This window comes from Cherax quadricarinatus, chromosome 1, assembly GCF_038502225.1.
Source record: "Cherax quadricarinatus isolate ZL_2023a chromosome 1, ASM3850222v1, whole genome shotgun sequence".
Taxonomy (NCBI): Eukaryota; Metazoa; Arthropoda; class Malacostraca; order Decapoda; family Parastacidae; genus Cherax; species Cherax quadricarinatus.
Window position 1 is genome coordinate 79452754 of NC_091292.1, and position 20862 is coordinate 79473615.

A 20862-nucleotide genomic window follows, 5' to 3' on the forward strand; every position below is an offset into this window, starting at 1 on the left:
AAGGGTGTAAGCCAGGCAGTTGATCAACCTATTAATGCAAAGGGTGGGTTTGCCAAAACCTCCATAGTACGGTCTGGAGGAAATCAGACTAGGTCGGCAGGAATTAATTGTTCAATTGCAGACCAGTCAGCCAAACAGTTCTAAGGATATAACACATAATGACTCTGAAGTATCTGTCAAGCCTCAAAAGGGAAAAATAATCCCAGTGGTAATAATCATAGTTAAGAGTTAAATAGGCACATATCAAGTCAGGAATCAGTAATAGTGGTTCCTCACATCAAGGTAAGAGGAATAAGTACCTCAGTAAGTGTAACCCAGTTAATAAGAGGTCAGGCAAGGAAAAGAGAGACTGCCTCTTCTGCCAGGGTACTCATTTCACGAAAAATTGTAATGCCTGTAATTCATGGGATATTAAAGTGGAAAGAATGAAAGAACTTGACAGATTTATCAGATGTCTAGACAATCATAATGTAAAGGATTGTCATACCAAATTGAACAGTTGCTATCAATGCAACAAGAGAAAGCACCATACAGTTATGTGCAGGGTTGTATGTGATTCTTATAATAATGGTGACAATAATGATAATGTTAATAACCCTGACACTACAGTGACTGATGTAAAGGTTGCAGCTAATGGCAATAATGATGGCCTAGCTGAGGTAGCCTTGCCGGTGTTGGATGTAAAAATTCAGGATAAAGGGCATAAATCCAAAACCATACGGTGTCACTCTCCTGAACACTGGTACGGGCCATGTAATATATGGCAGACTACCGCCTAGTAATAATGACTAGAGGAAGTAGTGAATACGGTCACGGTGTCTTACTCATGAAAGGTCAACCCAGTACAAGTATTCTTCTATCGAGAATGATGTTGAACCAGTCTAATTTGTGGGAGCTGGACAGCATAGGGATTAATGTAAATGAGGAAAGTCCAAATGATTCCTTTACTCAGGAACAATACCTGAAGGATGTTAAATGTGAATCTGGACATTACTGGGTGCGACTTCCGTGGAAGCTTGACCGTCCAGAATTACCTACTAATTATAGGATGGCGTATGGACAGTTAAAGGGCCCAGCTCTGCGAACTGAGCAAGACACCAAAATTGTTGACCGCTTATAATGATATAATTAATAAGCAGTTAAATAATAAATTGTTCTTACTTCAGGCGACGATAAATGCACACCTTAAGTGCACAGGCGGTCCACTGAGCGAAGTAATTGGGTAAATAATCTTATGTGGACAATTTCCGGGTGTGACGTCAACTGAAGAGGAACTAATGAGGATATGTGAAGGGGTTAATGAAATAATGAAGAAATGTGCTGGGACTGACTGGGGATACTGAGAGACTTGTTATTGTTAAAGTCTCAAAATTCCAGTATGCCCAATAAATTAATCCAGGGAGCATAGGCTTATGCCCCTGAGAGAATGGAACACTAATTAGTCCATTTGAGGGATCAATAAATATAGATGGCCATGGAGTTGGTGCCTATATGCAGTAATGTGCTGGGGCTGACTTGGGATACTGAGAGACTTGTTATTGTTAAAGTCTCAAAATTCCAGTATGCCCAATAAATTAATCCAGGGAGCATAGGCTTATGCCCCTGAGAGAATGGAACACCAATTAGTCCATTTTGAGGGATCAATAAATATGGATGGCCATGGAGTTGGTGCCTATATGCAGTAATGTGCTGGGGCTGACTTGGGATACTGAGAGACTTGTTATTGTTAAAGTCTCAAAATTCCAGTATGCCCAATAAATTAATCCAGGGAGCATAGGCTTATGCCCCTGAGAGAATGGAACACTAATTAGTCCATTTGAGGGTTCAATAAATATGGATGGCCATGGAGTTGGTGCCTATATGCAGTAATGTGCTGGGGCTGACTTGGGATACTGAGAGACTTGTTATTGTTAAAGTCTCAAAATTCCAGTATGCCCAATAAATTAATCCAGGGAGCATAGGCTTATGCCCCTGAGAGGATGGAACACTAATTAGTCCATTTTGAGGGTTCAATAAATATGGGTGGCCAGTGAAGATGGGAAAATTGTACTCCACATTATGTAAGTCGTCTAGCAACGACCTCCGCCCGGCCGCAGTGTGGAAAATTTTTTGATTTTCCGAAACTATAGTGCCTAATAGGTGTTTAATGTGTCTATATGGGTCAAAAATGTATTTGAAAATAAGAGTAGAACCAAGAGTTCCCTTTGCGCATGCGCGGATGTGCGGGGGGGACAGCGCGTATTGTTTTGAATGGTGGTGAGGAAGCTGAGAAAATATGGAACCACGAAATTGACGTTCACGGTGGCCTAAAGATTAATATAGGCCTCATTTCATAATAAGAAGTGTCATAACTGTTCCTGGTGGAGAGTGAGGGAACGGGATTTACGGGACCACAGTAATAGAGTGGTAAAAGTGTGATAAGAAAAGGAGCGGGTGACTGACGCGTCACAATGGACTGTGTCCTGGGGAAAATTACCCTTGGATTAATCATCACTCATCGGTTTCAGATCTTAATGGAGTGACCTCTAGTTTGTATAATAGTTATGAGACGTTAAATCGTCTTGTGAATTGTAATGTAATTAATGATAATAACGCTAAGTTAAGAGAATATGTGAAGCGAAATAAGTCGTTTGCTCCGAGTGAACACGCTAGACCTCGTTGTTAACGAGACGAGGAAAGGGAAACTCCTTGAGTCACGACGTCTAAAGCAGGACAAACCAGCGGATACCTCGTCCTGCTGGAATGAGAATCGTGTCGGTGTAGCAGGACATCGAAAATGAGATGGTGAATCAAGAAATGAGGAATATCAATCACCCACAGTTAAGTAACCCTTCTAGTTATAGCAACCTTAGACTGGCCAGTGGTGGTATGTTATAATTAGATAGGTTATGAGTGATCCAGCTACCTCAAGTGATCACCAGAGAACATCTGGTAAGTGGTGGGATTATGTACAAATGTTTTCCTTGATGGATGTATCCAGGTGTATCCTACCCCCCTCCCCTTCATTCAGCTAAACTAATATAATCTATACAGTCCACAATTAATTAGTAGCACCGTACTTGTGGGTGCTACCCAATCCATACTGGTCTCGGATAGATATGGATAAGATTGTGAGGTCGAGGGGACCACTTGGTGCGACCAGGGGTGGTTAAGTTTTCTCACATGTCTACACGGGGTGACTACGGTAAACAATATGATTGTCTCCCAATGAGATTACTGGTATGTATATAATGTTGAGGTACATACAGGTAAGCACCCTAGAAAATTTTCCATAGACCCTGAGAACAAGTCTCTGAGAGGGCCTATGGACCCTGAAAAGGTTAAGGAGATACTTGTCTCGGTGATTCTTGTAGGTTTAGATATTGTTGGTAGCAACAGGCAGTTGCTCATAGTGTTTGTGAATTCGGTTACTTGTGGGTCCTGGTCGTGTAGTAAGTTTATGTTGAAATCTCCTGTTAGTAGCAGGTGGTCTATATTCATGTGTGCATCAGTAATTATGTTTCCTAGTTTTTCACTAAAGTAGTAAATGTTTGACTGTGGTACTCTGTAGATGTTTATAAATGTGAGGGGCTTTTGCAGGTCTTTTGATTTAAATTTGGCTATGATATATTCACCATGTTCATCCCTTGTGCAAGATTTTTTGATACATTTGAGTTAATTTGAGTAGTATATAGCTGTTCCTCCCCCTTGCTGGTCTGTTCTATGGTTGTGTATGGCCATGTAGCCAGGAATGGCATAGATATCTGTAATATCAGGCTTAAGCCAGGTTTCAATGAGTGTGATGATTGATATATTGGAATGAAGGGAATTGAGTAATGCTCTGAGGTTGTCATAATGTTTGCTCAAGGATCTGACATTGTAGTTAAAGATGGTTATGTTATTGTTTGCTCTGAGTAATGTCTTTGCTTGGTCTGCTGTATAATAATTACAGTTGCTGTTTGATTCATGTAATTCATTTAGTAAAAGTTTACATCAGGATCTATGCCTGTAGTCATAAGATGAGAGTGACTCTACAAACTATATTTTCTGAGTAAAATATTATAAGATTTATAGTGAATCTACAGTTAGACTTAGGAATAAGACTCTGTAATTATTCTAAAACTTGTAAAAATATAAAAGAATTAGGGATTATTATAGAAAAGGTAATTCAATTATACACTTAAGCATCTAAATAGCACCTTAATTATTTTGACAAATGTGAGTATATGAACTACAGTAGATATTTACAACTAAAATAAAGGAGCTAGTGAATGTAATAATAAAAGAATGAAATTAAAAAAACAATAGCACCTGAGATAGTCAATAGCACCTGGAGTATTTTAACAAATGTGACTATATGGACAAGAGGGAAAAATATTATAACATGTGAAAGTAGTCCCTTAACCCTTTCAGGGTCCACAGGCCCTCTCAGAGAGACTTGTTCTAAGGGTCCTCCAAATTTCAAAAAAAAAAAATTATTTTTTCTTATGAAAAGATAGAGAATCTTTTCCCGATCATAATGACACCAAAAGTATGAAATTTGATGGAAAACTTACGGAATTATGCTCTCACGAAGTTAGCGGTCTCGATGATGTTTACGCATCAGCGATTTTGCCCACTTTGAGCCCTATTTTCGGCTAGTGGGGATTTCAAAGTGAAGCCTTTACTGGTGTATCACTCTGAAAGTCCCAGAGTGTTCAAGAAAAACAATGTCATCAAGAGTAGATTGTGTGTGATGTGGAGGGCTAACAATAAGGCATGGGTCACAAGGCAAATTTTCATTGCCTCCTGGTAATGGACAGTGCTCCTGCTCATCCTCCAGACTTGGCAGACCAGTTGTCTAAGGATTTCCATTTTATAACAGTGAAGTTCTTGTCTCCTAACACCACTCCTCTCATCCAGCCCATGGACTAGCAGGTCATTTCTAACTTCAAAAAGCTCTACACAAAAGCAGTGTTTTGAAGGTGCTTTGAAGTGACCTTGGACACTGAATTGACCCTAAGAGAGTTCTGGAGGAATCACTTCAATATCTACAACTGCATAAGCCTTATAGGTGGCCAGAATGTGTCCTCGAGTAAGATTTTGAAGGGTTTGAGGCTGACCCTGACGACCCTACGCCTGTTATGGAGTCTATTGTGTCTTTGGGGAAGTCGATGGGGCTGGATGTGAGTGACGAGGATATGGAAGAGTTGGTGGAGGACCCCAGGGAAGAGCTAACCACTGAAGAGCTGCAACACCAACTGGAACAGCAACAGAGCACAGCTGAGGAACTTGCTTCAGAGGAGGAGGAAAAGAGAGGGAAGAAGGTGCCTTCTTCAGAGATTAAGGAAATTTGTGCAATGTGGAGTAGGGTGCAAGCTTTTCCTGGGAATATCACCCTGACCAAGCTGAAGCAAGCCATATCTGCATCATGTTCAGTTACAAAACCTTGGCCCACTTCAGGCAAATCTTAAAGAGGCACCAGAAACAGAGCTCTCTGGATAGATATTTTGTGTGACAGGGGTCCAGTGACTCTGAAACTGGTCCTAGTGCCAGTAAAAGACAAAGAAGGGTAGTAACCCCAGAGAGGGACTTGTTACCTGAAGTCATTATGGAGGGGGATTCCCCTTCCAAACAATAACCCAAACTCCCTCTCCCTTCCTCGCCTTCTTCCATATGCCAACGAGAGTCTTCAATAAAGGTATGTAATGTTTTATTTATTTATATTTATTTATCATTGTTTTGTGTATGTAAAACTATAGTTAAACTTCACAAAATGTATTTTTTTTTTATTATTTTTTTGGTGTCTGGAACAGATTAATTGTATTTACATTAATTCTTATGGGAAATATTGCTTCGAATTTAGGCCATTTCGAATTTAGGCCAACCTTCTGGAATGGATTACGGTCGATATTTGGGGTTCCACTGTACTAGGTTAAGTCTGCCTGAAATGCCTCGGCATGATAGTGGCTTTCTTTGCTCCAATCATATTATGATATGTAAACACACATTGTAACTTTTGCAAAGAAATAAATATTTTATTTATTTATTTATTTATTAAAGGAACCTCCCTTGAGGGGAAAGTTAGCATCCTGAAATTTCGTTCGTATCCAGAAGCAAAAAATCGACCAAACGACTGTTCGTATCCTGAAAAGTTTCCATGGTGGGGCGTTCATAAGCCGAGGTTCCACGGTAGACCATTGGTTATTGGCCATTCCGCTTATCGCCCAGCATGGTTATCGGCTGGTTTTTCGGCTTCCAGTTATCAGCCATTATTTCGCTTATCGGCCGTATTGGATGTGTCCACTGCCAGCAGCTCGCGCGTTCCTGAGTCAGTGTGGCTGTGTCTCTGGGCGGGTGAGGAAGCTTCTGCTCATTCATCCAAGCATTTTGCTATAATCCATTATTTTTGGTGATTATTGATTAAGTGTAGCTGCTAAATAAGTAACCATGGCCCCAAAGAAAGTTCCTAGTAAAGTTCCTTTGGTAAAGAAAGTGAGAAACAATAGAATTCAAGGTAGGCAGGCATAGAGGCAAGGAGTGTAGCAGGCAGGCAGGGAGTGTAGCAGGAAGGCAATGAGTGTAGCAGGGAGTGTAGCAGGCAGGCAGTGAGTATAACAGACAGGCATAGAGGCAAGGAGTGTAGCAGGCATGCAGTGAGTGTAGCAGGAAGGCAGGGAGTGTAGCAGGAAGGCAGGGAGTGTAGCAATATTTATATGCAATGTATGTTTAATAATAATCACTCTTGGGCACATTAAATGTCTTATTTTAGGTTAATATAGACATTTTCATTAATCCATGTATGATATTTTCTTCAAGATTATAAGAAACATGTTACATAGCATATTTATTTATTTATTAATTTGAATATGATACAGAGAAGTACAAAAGAAATACAGTTAAATGTAGCATGCCAGAGCCCCTTGTATGCAGAGCATTATGGGCAGGCTTAAAATTAACTTAAGATTAACTAAGCAATGATGTATTCAGTGGTAAAACATTATAAACATAGCATATAAACATGCAATGTTTATATGCTATTGAGTGGAGAGTCAGGTGGAGAGTAAACATTACATTTTCTCTGATTAATGTTAGAGAAAACTGTGAATCTGGCGTCTCACCCAGTAACTGCCCTTCATATGCATTTGTTTACAATTCTCGGCATGAATTATTCATTACCTCTCCCTTTGTTTATGATGTCATCTAAAGGTAGTTGTTAGATACGATTAAACTCAGTGAACATAGTAATAATATGGCTGTGTAGTGTAGCCCGGGGGGGGGGCTACATATGTGTACTGTACCTACATCTTCCGCTGCCTACACTGACTTCCTACAAATAAATACTACTCACCTCTCACCCTACATTAAGACTACAAACATTTAATGTAAGTAATGAATGTACTCATTGTTTTCTGTATGTAAAACTATAGTTAAAATCTTTAAAAAGTGTATTTTTTTGCTAATATTTTTGGGTGTCTGAAATGGATTAACCCCTTCAGGGTCCAAGGCCAAAATCTGAAGTGGTGCTCCAGTGTCCAAGAAATTTTGAAAAAAAAAAAAAACATTTTTTTTTCTTACAGAATTAAAGAGTATATTTTTGTGAAGGAAATAAGACAAAAATTTTTTTTTTCTGATCAGTACTTACCGAGATACAGTGGCGGGAAGTTGACCCAAAATGACCGAGTGACGGCAATTTCAGCGACTTCTGCAAAATCCCATTTTTTTATTTTATGTTTTTTATACTTTTTTCTTTTCTTTTCTAATTTTTTTCTTTTTCTAATAACATTTGTGGCCTGTGAGACCAGTATAATGTATATTGTATAAGTGTACACTCATTGTATTCCATGCAATAACTGCACTAATTTGTTTATCATTATATTGCTTACAAAACTTGTTTACAAGTTTATTGTAAACAAAATGATGAAAATATTAGTGCAGTTATTGTGTTGAATACAATGGTACCATATAGTACCATATGGTACAATGGTGCCATAGGGTGCAATTGTACCATATGGCACAATGGCACCATATGGTTCAAAACCATAGAATTCGTCTTCAACTCCACTTCCATCAGTCTTAGAACTGTAAGTTGTGAAGAGGAGAGTCAGAATTCGCCCGGAGAGCGAGTGGGGAGTGAGAGCTTCCTTGCCACCAGGCACTATGAGAAAAGCTACTTTGCCGGCGTTCCCACAATGCCATGTGGGCGTCCAGATTTTTTCTATGGTGTGCACACTGACCACCCAGACCCATTCTCTTAGATGTAGACCTACCAGCCTTCTTGTGTTAAGTTTAACGGTGCTAGAATTTTGGCGTAGATCTACGGTTTGGACCCTGAACATAAAACCATAGATCTACGGGACGGACCCTGAAAGGGTTAATTGGATTTACACTAATTCTTATGGGAAATGTTACTTCAGTTTTCGGCCTTTTCAGTTTTAGGCTGACCTTCTGGAACGGATTATGGCCGATAACCAAGGGTCCACTGTACATGTACATGTACATGTATATGTAGTGTGCCTAAGTGTAAGTAGAAGTAGCAAGACGGACCTGTTTTCCTGTGTGTTTATGAGACAGAAAGAAAGAGACACCAGCATTCCTACCATTATGTAAAACATTGCAGGTTTCCATTTTACATGCATTTGGCAGAATGCTAGTACCTCCTTTATGATTATAGTATTGAATATTAAAGGAGAATGATGATGATTAGTAGAGATGTTTAACCCTTTCAGGGTCCAGAGGCCAAATTTCAAAGTGTGCAACAGGGTCCAAGAATTTAAAAAAAAAAAAAATATTGTTATTTTTTTATGAAATGGTAGAGAATCTTTTTCTGAAGGTAATAAAACAAAAAGTATGAAATTTGATGGAAAATTGACGAAATTATGCTCTCGCGAATTTTGATGTGTCAACGATATTTACACATCAGTGATTTTGCCTACTTTGACTCCAATTTTAGGCCAATTACATTGTTCCAGTCGACCAAATTCTTAGCTATTTCACTAGTATTACCTCTGGTCTATTGATTGAGCACAAGAAATCGCCAAGTAAACTGTTTCAACTACAAAATAAAGTGATCGGAAATTGGTAATTTGGCCAATTTAACGCAAAGTTCAAAATATTCCAATTTCAAAATAGGGTCCAGAATAAACAATGCAGGCATTCCTGGCACTAAACTAACATTTCCTCTGTTCATTAGCTATGTTTTCAGGCTTTACAAATGAATTCCATTTTGATTTTTTATTTGCATAATGAATTTTTATTCAAACCAAAAAATAGAAGATTTACTCTTATGCAATATTGTAATAATTGTGTAAGTATCATCATCATCACATTTGTGAATGTATATTAGACCCACCAGCTGGCGTGTATTAGATGTGTGAGGTCATTTGTTTACTCTTGATCATCGGCAAAAATTTAACATTTCCACTACTTTGAGCTCAATTTCCAGCCATTTCCATTACTAAAACCAATCAAAATCATCTCTATTTCTGTAGTATATCTTCCATTCTATCGAATGAGACCAAGAAATCGCAAATACAACTATAAAAAACGTATGAAAAAACACTGCAAAGTCGCTATTTTAATCGAAAATTACGGTCTGTTTTTTTCTCTCATTATGCACTGTGTGCTGCAGGATTTGTTTTATGTGGTGCACACATACCACATAGATGTATTCTCTCACATCTAGGCCCAAATTTACCGCTCACGGCGGTAGATCTACTGGGTGGACCCTCAACTCACAGCCATAAAACTATGGCATGGACCCTGAAAGGGTTAACACAAAATGGTAATGATTATAGATTGACAGTAATTATAGAAAAGATTGTTAAATGAAGGTGGATGATTTTTGCATCTGACTCATCTGAAATGTTTCAGCTAAGAGAAAAGTATTCATTAAGTTTGAATTTCAGTACTGACCTGTTATCTTCAATCTGATTTGCTAGGAAGAGAGGACACTCTGCAGAATGAGCTTTTACTGAAACCACATTTCGATCTTTGTCTTTTTTTAAGTATATTTTTTCTTCACTACTGTGTGCAGCATGCCTTTTAGACCCCACTTTCAATTGCTACTAAGGAAACTTTTCTCCACAGGCCTGCAGTGATGAACGAGCCACTAAATTCACCACTTTTGCCAGGACAAACCCTTCAGAGATATATGTGAGTTAATACATTGACCACCACACTTCTTCAGAAATTCACAAATAACCCATGCTTGCTAGAGAAAACTTTATAGATGTTTTGGTCAGTTCTGGACTATTTTATATAGTGATCCAGGACTAACAAAAATTGTGTTTAAAGTTTTGTCAAATACAAGTGAGTTATTTATGCATTGTTTCAGCAACAATATTGTTACATATTTCTCTTGTCTGAGAGGCGAGATTTGCCTAAAATAGATGTAAAATCATTATCAAACACTGTGATAGCAAGGTTTCACTCATGGAGGAAATTTACCAAGTTGATAAAGGTCCTGCATGAGTGAGACATTGTTATTATTAAGTATTCCTTGCTGCTTTTGTCTTAATATTCAGAAGCAAGTCTTGTCGATAAGTATGGTAAAAAGACACTTTACAGAGCAAACTTCTATATATAGGCTACATTATGCTCTGAACAGAGCTTCATTAAAGCTCTTCCTAGAGCTGAACCTTGTCTATAAGAGGATGACAGGGAATTACCACATTTTGAGTACATAATCTAAAACATGCATTAACGTGTAACCTACCAAAAACCCACGAATATAGTGTACCATTCAGAACAATAATGTTTGGTGGTATAGACTATGGACCACAGCCTAGTCAAACACTGTTCTTCCCACACCCTCCTCCCAGAGCTCTTGGTGGGCAAAAACATCATTACCTTGATAGATATATCACTAGGTTACATAGTGCATGTGTCCATTTACCTATGTATAAAGGCTTGCTCTACACACTGTCATTATACTTTTATCACACTTGTTATTGTGGATGCCTAGTTATAGGGGATACCCAGTTATAGGAGATACCCAGTTATAGAGGTATAGAGGTATACATAAACGAGTGTCTTACCAAAAAACGTCAGAACCTCCTGTATAGAGTCAGAAAACTTAAGCGAGAGAATAATGACACAATACACCAATGCTTCACACGGGATGGGAAAATTCTAGTTAGGAAAACAAATGTAGGTCAACTGTACACAATCACGAACGAGAATGATCTATCACGATTTCTCAGGGATACTAATCTTACAGAGAATAACTAAACAATGTCCAACTTAAAAGCCTACGTAGTGTAGTGTATGTTTTACTCCATTATTGTTCAAATTTCATTGTACAATCTCTTAGTAATTAAATATTCAACTACCTCATTTTGTGATTTTACTAGTAAGCATAAATCACCTTATGTGATTTTCTTATTTACTATTGTTCGCTTGAACATTAGCTGAATTGATACTTTCTCTGTCCATATTACTACCTCTTTTTTTTTTTTAAATACTATCAATTGATATTACTTACTAAAATTAATAAATATCATTTTTACTAAAATTTCTATTTACTCTTAACATTTTTGACATTTAATAACCATTACTTGTCTAATTACCTTTACCTGTTTTAATACCACATTTACTATCCTAGATTACTCTTAATTACCTTGTACTGCCATATAACCTCAAGTATAACTACCAGTGCAATATTGAATGAAATAAACATTACTTTTTCACTTTTTTGTAATCATTATTACTTACTAAAATTTTTATTAAACACCATATTTACTACCAGTCAATTTTACTTTTGTACATTAAACATTATTTTATACTTCCCATAACATTTTGTTGCCAAATTTTCAAGTTTTTATATTCAACCCCAACCTTTGTATTATCCTTTGTACCTGTGTACCTGGGTACCTGTCTACCATCTTACTATCATATTATAACCAAGACATTACCATTGTGATTTTTTACTATTATTCTTTTGTACTTTAATTGTGAATTTTATTTTGTCAATTTAAATCTATAGTTATAATCTTGATCTTGTCAACAACCTATACTAGACTCTAGTGCAATTGCAAGTACCATTTCAAATTGTATTTTTATATTATAAGTTTATATTATAATTCCTACCATCTGTCCATTTAACTTTTCTTACCATTACTTAATTTTAGTCCCTTATATATTTTCTCCTTTATTTTAGCTTTATATAACTATCCTAGTTTATATATCCACAACTGTTAAAATAATCAAGGTGCTATTCTCAGGTGCTAAAGTAGAATAAGCTCACAATTTTGCCATTATATTCCAAAGCTCATTTATTTGATTACCACTTTGTTGTTCACCACAACCTATATTAGTCCCTTTTTATTATAATTTTAAACTATAATTCTAACTTTAAAAAATTACCTTTATAGTACTACCTACTATCATATTCCCAAGCACTATTATATGATCATCACTTTATTTGTATTAGTCCCTTAGCTCATTATTTTACATTTGTTAAATAATTCAGGTGCTCTTTTTTAGCTTAAGACTATTTACTTTGTTTTATACTTAATTCTAACTATAGATTCACTACAAATCTTATGATTACAAGCATTGATCCTGATACCAACCTCTTATTTAATGACTTAAATGAATCAAACAGTTACTGTAATTACTACACTGCAGAACAATCAAAGGCACTTCTCAGTGCCAACAACAACATAACTATCTTTAACTACAATATCAGATCTTTAAGCAAGCATTACGATGACCTCATAGCATTACTAAATTCCTTACATGCCAATATGTCCATCATTACACTAACTGAAACCTGGCTAAAGCCTGATAGTACAGATGTCTATGCCATTCCTGGTTACACAGCCATACACAACTGTAGGCCAGACCAACAAGGGGGTGGCACAGCCATATACTACTCAGACCAACTAGAATGTATCACTAATACTTGCACAAGGGATGAACATGGGGAATATATAATAGCTAAATTCAAATCCAAATACCTACAAAAACCTCTCACATTGATAAACATCTACAGAGTTCCACAGTCAAACATTAGCCAATTTAGTCAAAATCTAGGAAGTATGATAACTGATGCACGCATGAACAAAGATCACTTACTACTCTCAGGTGACTTCAATATAAATCTCCTGCAAGACCAAGACCCACACGTTACTGAATTCACAAACACAATGAGTAACTGTATGTTACTACCAGCAGTAACAAAACCTACAAGAGTTACAGAGACTAGTGTTTCCCTACTTGACCACATCTGGACCAACACCATATCCCCTTTAAAATCAGGCATAATTACAGATAATACCACAGACCACTACCCTACTTTCCTCATAACAACTCTTGGTAAACTACCCCAAGACACTACTAAAGTCACCTTCAGACTTCACAATGAGGCAGCCATTAATAACTTCACAACAGCATTAGCAAACATTGATTGGCACACTGAGCTAGAAATCTATACAGATATTGACGAATGTATTAATAATTTTCTAAAAAAGACCCAATACCTCTATAACAAGCACTGCCCTAAAAAAACTAAACAGATGACAGCAAAGAGACTGAACAGTCCCTGGCTAACACCCAGCATTCTCAAATCCATAAATACAAAACACCAATATGAAAAACAGTACAGAATGGGTCACATAACCAGAGACCAAACAAAACGTTACTCGTCAATCCTAACCAGCCTGATAAGAAGGGCAAAAAAATTGTATTATGAGAACAGATTATCCAACTTACGAGGTGATATAAAAAAGACCTGGAAAACCCTATCAGAAATTCTGGGAACAAAAAAGATATCACGAAATAGCGAAATAAAATTAGCAAAATCAGATGAACCCCAACTCCCACCAACAGAAACAGCAAACAGACTCAATGATTTCTTCTCCACTATAGGACAAAACCTTGCCAATAAAATCCCAAGCTCAGATACCCCACCAAATGACTACCTCACCGGCAACTACCCGAACACACTGTTCCTAGCTCCGACTAACCCATACGAAGTCTCCCTTATTATCAATGCACTAAAAAACAAGGCAGGAGATTTAAGTACCTTACCACCCTTTATATACAAAAAAGTGTCACAAGTGCTATCTCCAATCATTGCAACACTCTTTAACAAATCCATTGAATCCTCCACCTTCCCTACAGTACTCAAAATAGCAAGGGTCACCCCGATCCACAAAGGAGGAGACCAAACAGAGTTGAATAACTATAGGCCAATATCCAACTTACACCCTCTCTCAAAAATCTTCGAAAAATTAATTCATAAACGAATCTACTCCTACCTTATCTCCCAAAACATACTCAACCCCTGCCAATTTGGATTCAGGCCTAATAAAAATACTAATGATGCTATTATACACATGCTAGAACATATATACACTGCAATAGAGAAAAAAGAAGTCCCACTGGGGATCTTCATTGACTTACGTAAAGCTTTTGATACAGTTGACCATGACTTGCTCCACGTAAAATTGTCACACTATGGTATAAGAGGGCACTCCCTCAACTACCTCAAGTCATACCTCAGCAACAGAAGCCAATATGTGTACGCAAATGGGGCAAACTCTTCTGCGCAACCAATTACAGTTGGTGTCCCACAGGGAAGTGTCCTTGGCCCTCTTCTCTTTCTCCTATACATAAATGACCTTCCAAATGCTTCGCAATTACTCAAACCCACACTATTTGCAGATGACACTACATACGTCTTCTCTCACCCGAGCCCAGTCACACTAGCCAATACTGTAAATACCGAATTACAGAAAATATCTACCTGGATGAGGACTAACAAACTTACACTAAACATTGACAAAACCTACTTCATTCAGTTTGGTAACAGAGCTACAGATGTCCCTCTTAACATAATGATAAACGGATCACCTATCACAAAGCTAACAGAGGGAAAATTCTTAGGAATCCACCTTGATAATAGACTCAAATTTCATACACATATACAACAAATTTCTAAGAAAATTTCCAAGACTGTAGGCATACTATCGAAGATACGGTACTATGTTCCACAGTCAGCCCTCCTGGCCCTATATCACTCTCTTATTTACCCCTATCTCACCTATGGAATTTGTGCATGGGGCTCAACAACAATTAACCATCTCAGACCACTAATTACCCAACAAAAGGCTGCAGTTAGAATGATAACAAATTCTCACTACAGGCAGCACACTCCACCAATATTCAATGCACTAAACCTACTCACCATACAAAACATCCATACTTATTACTGCACCTATTACATACATAGAACACTTAACTCTGATATTAACCCTCCCCTCAAACATCTCCTTGCCAACCTCAACAGAACACATGACCATAACACAAGGCACAGATCACTCTTTGATGTTCCTCGTGTTCATCTCACACTATGCAAAAACTCAATGCACATAAAAGGCCCTAAAATCTGGAATTCATTACCTGTAAATATAAAAGAAACACTACCTGTTTATAAATTCAAGTCTCTACTCAAAGATCACTTACTCACCCAAAACCAAATAAATACTGAATAACTGAACCTTATAAATTGTATATCTTAAATGTTTCTCACAATTATATCACATAAATGTTAAACCTAAACCCGAATCTAACTTTATTATTTTTTAAATACACTACCTAACAGAATCCTTCATATGACCTGTCTTTGTAATACTCACTTGTGCTTTATAGTAATCTGTATACATTAATGTTCTATCACTGACTTCATCATTGCTTAGTTAATCTTAAGTTAATTTTAAGCCAGCCCGTAATGCTATGCATAGTATAAGTGGCTTTGGCATACTGCTCTTATCTGTATTTTTTTTTTTGTACCTCTGTATGTGTGCACAAATTTAAAATAAATAAATAAAAATAAATAAATAAATAAATAAAATAAATAGTGTTATATCCTTTTATGGGGATACTCCATTATTGTGAATACCCAGTTAAAGGATGCCCAGTTACAGGAGACACCTAGTATATGACTTGAAGATAAGCTGGCTGGGAAATAATCAGGCTTGATTCAGTAAAATCCCAAGCTCAAACATCCCATCTAATGACTACCTCACTGGCACCTACCCGAATACACTATTCCTAGCTCCGACCAACCCAACAGAAGTCTCACTTATTATCAACTCACTAAAGAACAAGGCAGGAGATTCAAATACCTTACCACCCTTTATATACAAAAAAGCTTCACAGGTACTGTCACCAATTATTGCAACACTCTTTAACAAATCCATCGAATCCTCTCCCTTCCCCACAGTTCTCAAAATAACGAGGTTTATTTATTTATTTATTTATTTAGTAATTTAAGCATACATACAGAGGTACAAAAAATACAGGTAAGAGCAGCATGCCAAAGCCACTTATATGCATAGCATTACGGGCTGGCTTAAAATTAACTTAAGATTAACTAAGCAATGATGAAATCAGTGATAAAACATTATTGTAAACAGATAACTATAAAGCACAAATGAGTATTACAAAGACAGGTCATATGGTTGCATGCATTGCTGTACATTCAGTCGAATGGAGTATTCTGTTAGGTAGTGTATTTAAAAAAATAACAAAGTTAGATTGGGTCCTAGGTTTAACATTTGTGTGATATAATTGTGAGTAACATATAGGATATACAATTTATAAGGTTCAGTTATTCAGTATTTATTTGGTTTTGAGTGAGTAAGTGATCTTTGAGAAGAGACTTGAATTTATAAACAGGTAGTGTTTCTTTTATATTTACAGGTAATGAATTCCAGATTTTAGGGCCTTTTATGTGCATTGAGTTTTTGCATAGCGTGAGATGGACACGAGGAACATCAAAGAGTGATCTGTGTCTTGTGTTATGGTCATGTGTTCTGTTGAGGTTGGCAAGGAGATGTTTGAGGGGAGGGTTAATATCAGAGTTAAGTGTTCTATGTATGTAATAGGTGCAGTAATAAGTATGGATGTTTTGTATGGTGAGTAGGTTGAGTGTTTTGAATATTGGTGGAGTGTGCTGCCTGTAGTGAGAATTTGTTATCATTCTAACTGCAGCCTTTTGTTGGGTAATTAGTGGTCTGAGATGGTTAATTGTTGTTGAGCCCCATGCACAAATTCCATAGGTGAGATAGGGGTAAATAAGAGAGTGATAAAGGGCCAGGAGGGCTGACTGTGGAACATAGTACCGTATCTTCGATAGTATGCCTACAGTCTTGGAAATTTTCTTAGAAATTTGTTGTATATGTGTATGAAATTTGAGTCTATTATCAAGGTGGATTCCTAAGAATTTTCCCTCTGTTAGCTTTGTGATAGGTTATCTGTTTATCGTTATGTTAAGAGGTACATCTGTAGCTCTGTTACCAAACTGAATGAAGTAGGTTTTGTCAATGTTTAGTGTAAGTTTGTTAGTCCTCATCCAGGTAGATATTTTCTGTAATTCGGTGTTTACAGTATTGGCTAGCGTGACTGGGCTCGGGTGAGAGAAGACGTATGTAGTGTCATCTGCAAAAAGTGTGGGTTTGAGTAATTGCGAAGCATTTGGTAGGTCATTTATGTATAAAGGAGGAGATCAAGCAGACCTGAACAACTATAGGCCAATATCCAACTTACCCCTTCTCTCTAAAATCTTTGAAAAATTAATTCATAAGCAAATCTATTCCTACCTCATCTGCTACAACATACTCAACCCCTGTCAGTTTGGGTTCAGGCCTAATAAAAATACAAATGATGCTATTATAAACATGCTAGAACTAATATACACTGCACTCGAGAAAAAAGAAGCCCCATTGGGAATCTTCATTGATTTATGTAAAGCTTTTGATACAGTTGACCATGATTTGTTGCAGATAAAATTATCACACTATGGTATAAGTGGGCACTCCCTCAACTACCTAAAGTCATACCTTAGCAACAGAAGCCAATATGTGTACACAAATGGAGCAAACTCTTCCACACAACCAATTACAGTTGGTATCCTACAGGGAAGTATCCTTGGCCCTCTTCTCTTTCTCATTTACATAAACAACCTACCAAATGCATCTCAACTACTCAAACCCATACTATTTGCAGATGACACTACATACATCTTCTCTCACCCAAGCCCAGTCATACTAGCCAATACTGTAAATACTGAATTACAGAAAATAGCTACCTGGGTGATGATTAACAAGCTTACTCTTAGTATTGGCAAAGCCTACTTCATTCAGTTTGGGAACAGAACTACAGATGTTCCACTTAACATAATGATAAACGGTTCACCTATCACAAAGCTCACTGAGGGTAAATTCTTAGGAATCCACCTCCATAATAGACTCAAATTCCAAACACGTGTACAACAAATTTCCAAGAAAATCTCCAAGACCGTAGGCATACTATCAAAGATACGGTACTATGTTCCACAATCAGCTCTTCTTGCCCCATATCACTCATTTATCCCTATCTCACTTGTGGAATCTGTTCATGGGGTTCAACAACAATATATCATCTCAGACCATTAATTATTCAACAAAAGGCTGCAGTCAGAATGATAACAAATTCCCCCTCCAGGCAACATACTCCACCAATATTCAAAACTCTAAACTTATTCACTGTACAAAACATCCATTCTTATTATTGTGCCTACTACATACATAGAACACTAAACTCAGATATAAACCCTCCCCTCAAACTTCTTACCAACTTCAACAAAACACATGACCATAACACAAGGCACAGATCACTCTTTGATGTTCCCCGTGTCCATCTCACACTATGTAAAAACTCAATGTACATAAAAGGCCCAAAAATTTGGAATTCATTACCTGTGAATACAAAGGAAACACTGTTTATCAATTCAAGACTCTTCTTAAAAAACACTTACTCACTCAAAACTTAATAAATATTGAATAACTATATCATAGATGTATAACCCGTGACCCTATCAAACTACGTTTTTAATGGTAGTGCTACAAATTTGTACAACTATAATGCTTTATAATTGAAATGTTCAAATTTCATTGTTTAAAATACTCAATTTTACTTCATATTGTAAATTGTTTATGGTAATTTTTACCACTTAATCTATCATTGCTTAGTTAATCTTAAGCTAATTTTAAGCTTGCCCATAATGCTCTGCATGCAAGGGGCTTTTGGCATGTACACCCAACTACTATAATTCCTTGTACAACTATGTATCACATCCAAATTAAAATTATTATTATTATTTTTTTTTCAACAAACTGGCCATATCCCACCAAGGCAGGGTGACCCAAAAAGAAAAACAAAATTTTCTCTTTTTAAATTTAGTAATTTACACAAGAGAAGGGGTTACTAGCCCCTTGCCCCTGGCATTTTAGTCGCCTCTTACAACAAGCATGGCTTACGGAGGAAGAATTCTGTTCCACTTCCCCATGGAGATAAGAGGAAATAAACAAGAACAAGAATTAGAAAGAAAATAGTAGAAAACCCAGAGGGGTGTGTATATATATGCTTGTACATGTATGTGTAGTGTGACCTAAGTGTAAGTAGAAGTAGCAGGACGTACCTGAAATCTTGCATGTTTATGAGACAGAAAAAAGGACACCAGCAGTCCTATCATCATGTAAAACAATTACAGGCTTTCATTTTACACTCACTTGGCAGGACGGTAGTACCTCCCTGGGCGGTTGCTGTTTACCAACCTGCTACCTAATAAAAATTATTATTATTTTTATTATAAAAGGAGGGCAGCTCTAGGTTTTTGGATCAAGAGCTCTAAACCAGCATTAGGGGATACTGCTTGAAGGAAAGTACATTGTATTCGGAGAGTTAGAGTGGGAGAGAAAGTGACGAGATATTTCACATCAAGCAATTTGTTGCCTTGATGCCGGTGAGGGGCTCTTGATCCAAGCAGTTAGAACTATCTTCTTTTTTGGGTCAAACCTTATTACCTCCTGTTCCCCAGGCACTGTGTGACCCATACAGCTTTAGTGATTCCCATGTATATAACAATAATAATGATAATAATAAATAATGACTTACAGATCATCAAGACAACAGTAGCTACACTACGACACAACAAGTGGCGTAAATTCTCGATCATCTACAGTGAAGATAACCTCAGCATGAAGGATACACTTAAGTATGAGGCCTCCAAAGAAAATATGACAATCAACCACGAGATTCTCTACAACAGGGACCTCCTCTCCTACAACTTCCTTCAAACGAAGAACGGCACCAGAAGTAAGTGCATAGGAACAGAGAAGGTGAAGAGTTTTGGCAGTAAAGATGCCAGTGTTGAACTTGTTTCTGATTCATCATCACTATTGTTGAGATAACAGCTAAAGTGTAAATTCATGCTGGTGATGGCACAGCAATGTGTGATTACATTGTAATGATAAGTTATGACAAGGGGGTTACTAATCTTCAGGGTTATTAATCTAAATAAAGTCTTCTTAATGCACAAAAGATTTTCTGGTTATTATGTTCACACCTCATCCCGAACTCTGCATTTCTCCCAAACCTCTCCTATGCTTCTCAACCTCTCCCACACTTCATACATCCTGCCCCCAACCTCTCCCAAACCTCTCCTCAACCCTCCCTCACCTTATCCCACCCTCTCCCACACATCACCCTACCCTCTCCCACACCTCATCTGCACCTCTCCACAACCTCTCCACACCTTACCCCAACCTTTCCCACATCTGGACAAGCACCTAAAGTCGGTTCCTGACCAGCCGGGCTGTGGCTCGTACGTTGGTTTGCGTGCAGCCAGCAGTAACAGCCTGGTTGATCAGGCTCTAATCCACCAGGAGGCCTGGTCACAGACCGGGCCGCGGGGGCATTGACCCCCGGAACTCTCTCCAGGTAAACTCCAGGTAAACATCTCTCCCCAATGCCCTAGCCTTCACTGCTTTTACAACCTTATCTATAAATATATTGACCCTTTTACTGTCAGGACCTTGGAATTTACAGCATCAACAATTTAAGGATTAAAAAAAA

At 37.5% G+C, this 20862-nt stretch overlaps 1 protein-coding gene across 6 annotated transcripts in view; it reads left to right on the plus strand.

Annotated features, from left to right (window-relative positions):
* The window catches only part of LOC128688956 (receptor-type guanylate cyclase Gyc76C), a 619662-nt gene that overhangs the window by 118223 nt on the left and 480577 nt on the right, over positions 1 to 20862 (plus strand). For all 6 annotated transcript variants that reach the window (XR_011391737.1, XM_070083032.1, XM_070083048.1 and 3 more), the window contains 2 exons: positions 10048 to 10113; positions 19905 to 20103. Coding sequence is in view for 5 of the 6 variants with exons in the window: in XM_070083032.1 (XP_069939133.1) it covers positions 10048 to 10113; positions 19905 to 20103 (265 nt within the window). In the remaining variant the exon portion in view is untranslated. The remainder of the gene's footprint in view (positions 1 to 10047; positions 10114 to 19904; positions 20104 to 20862) is intronic.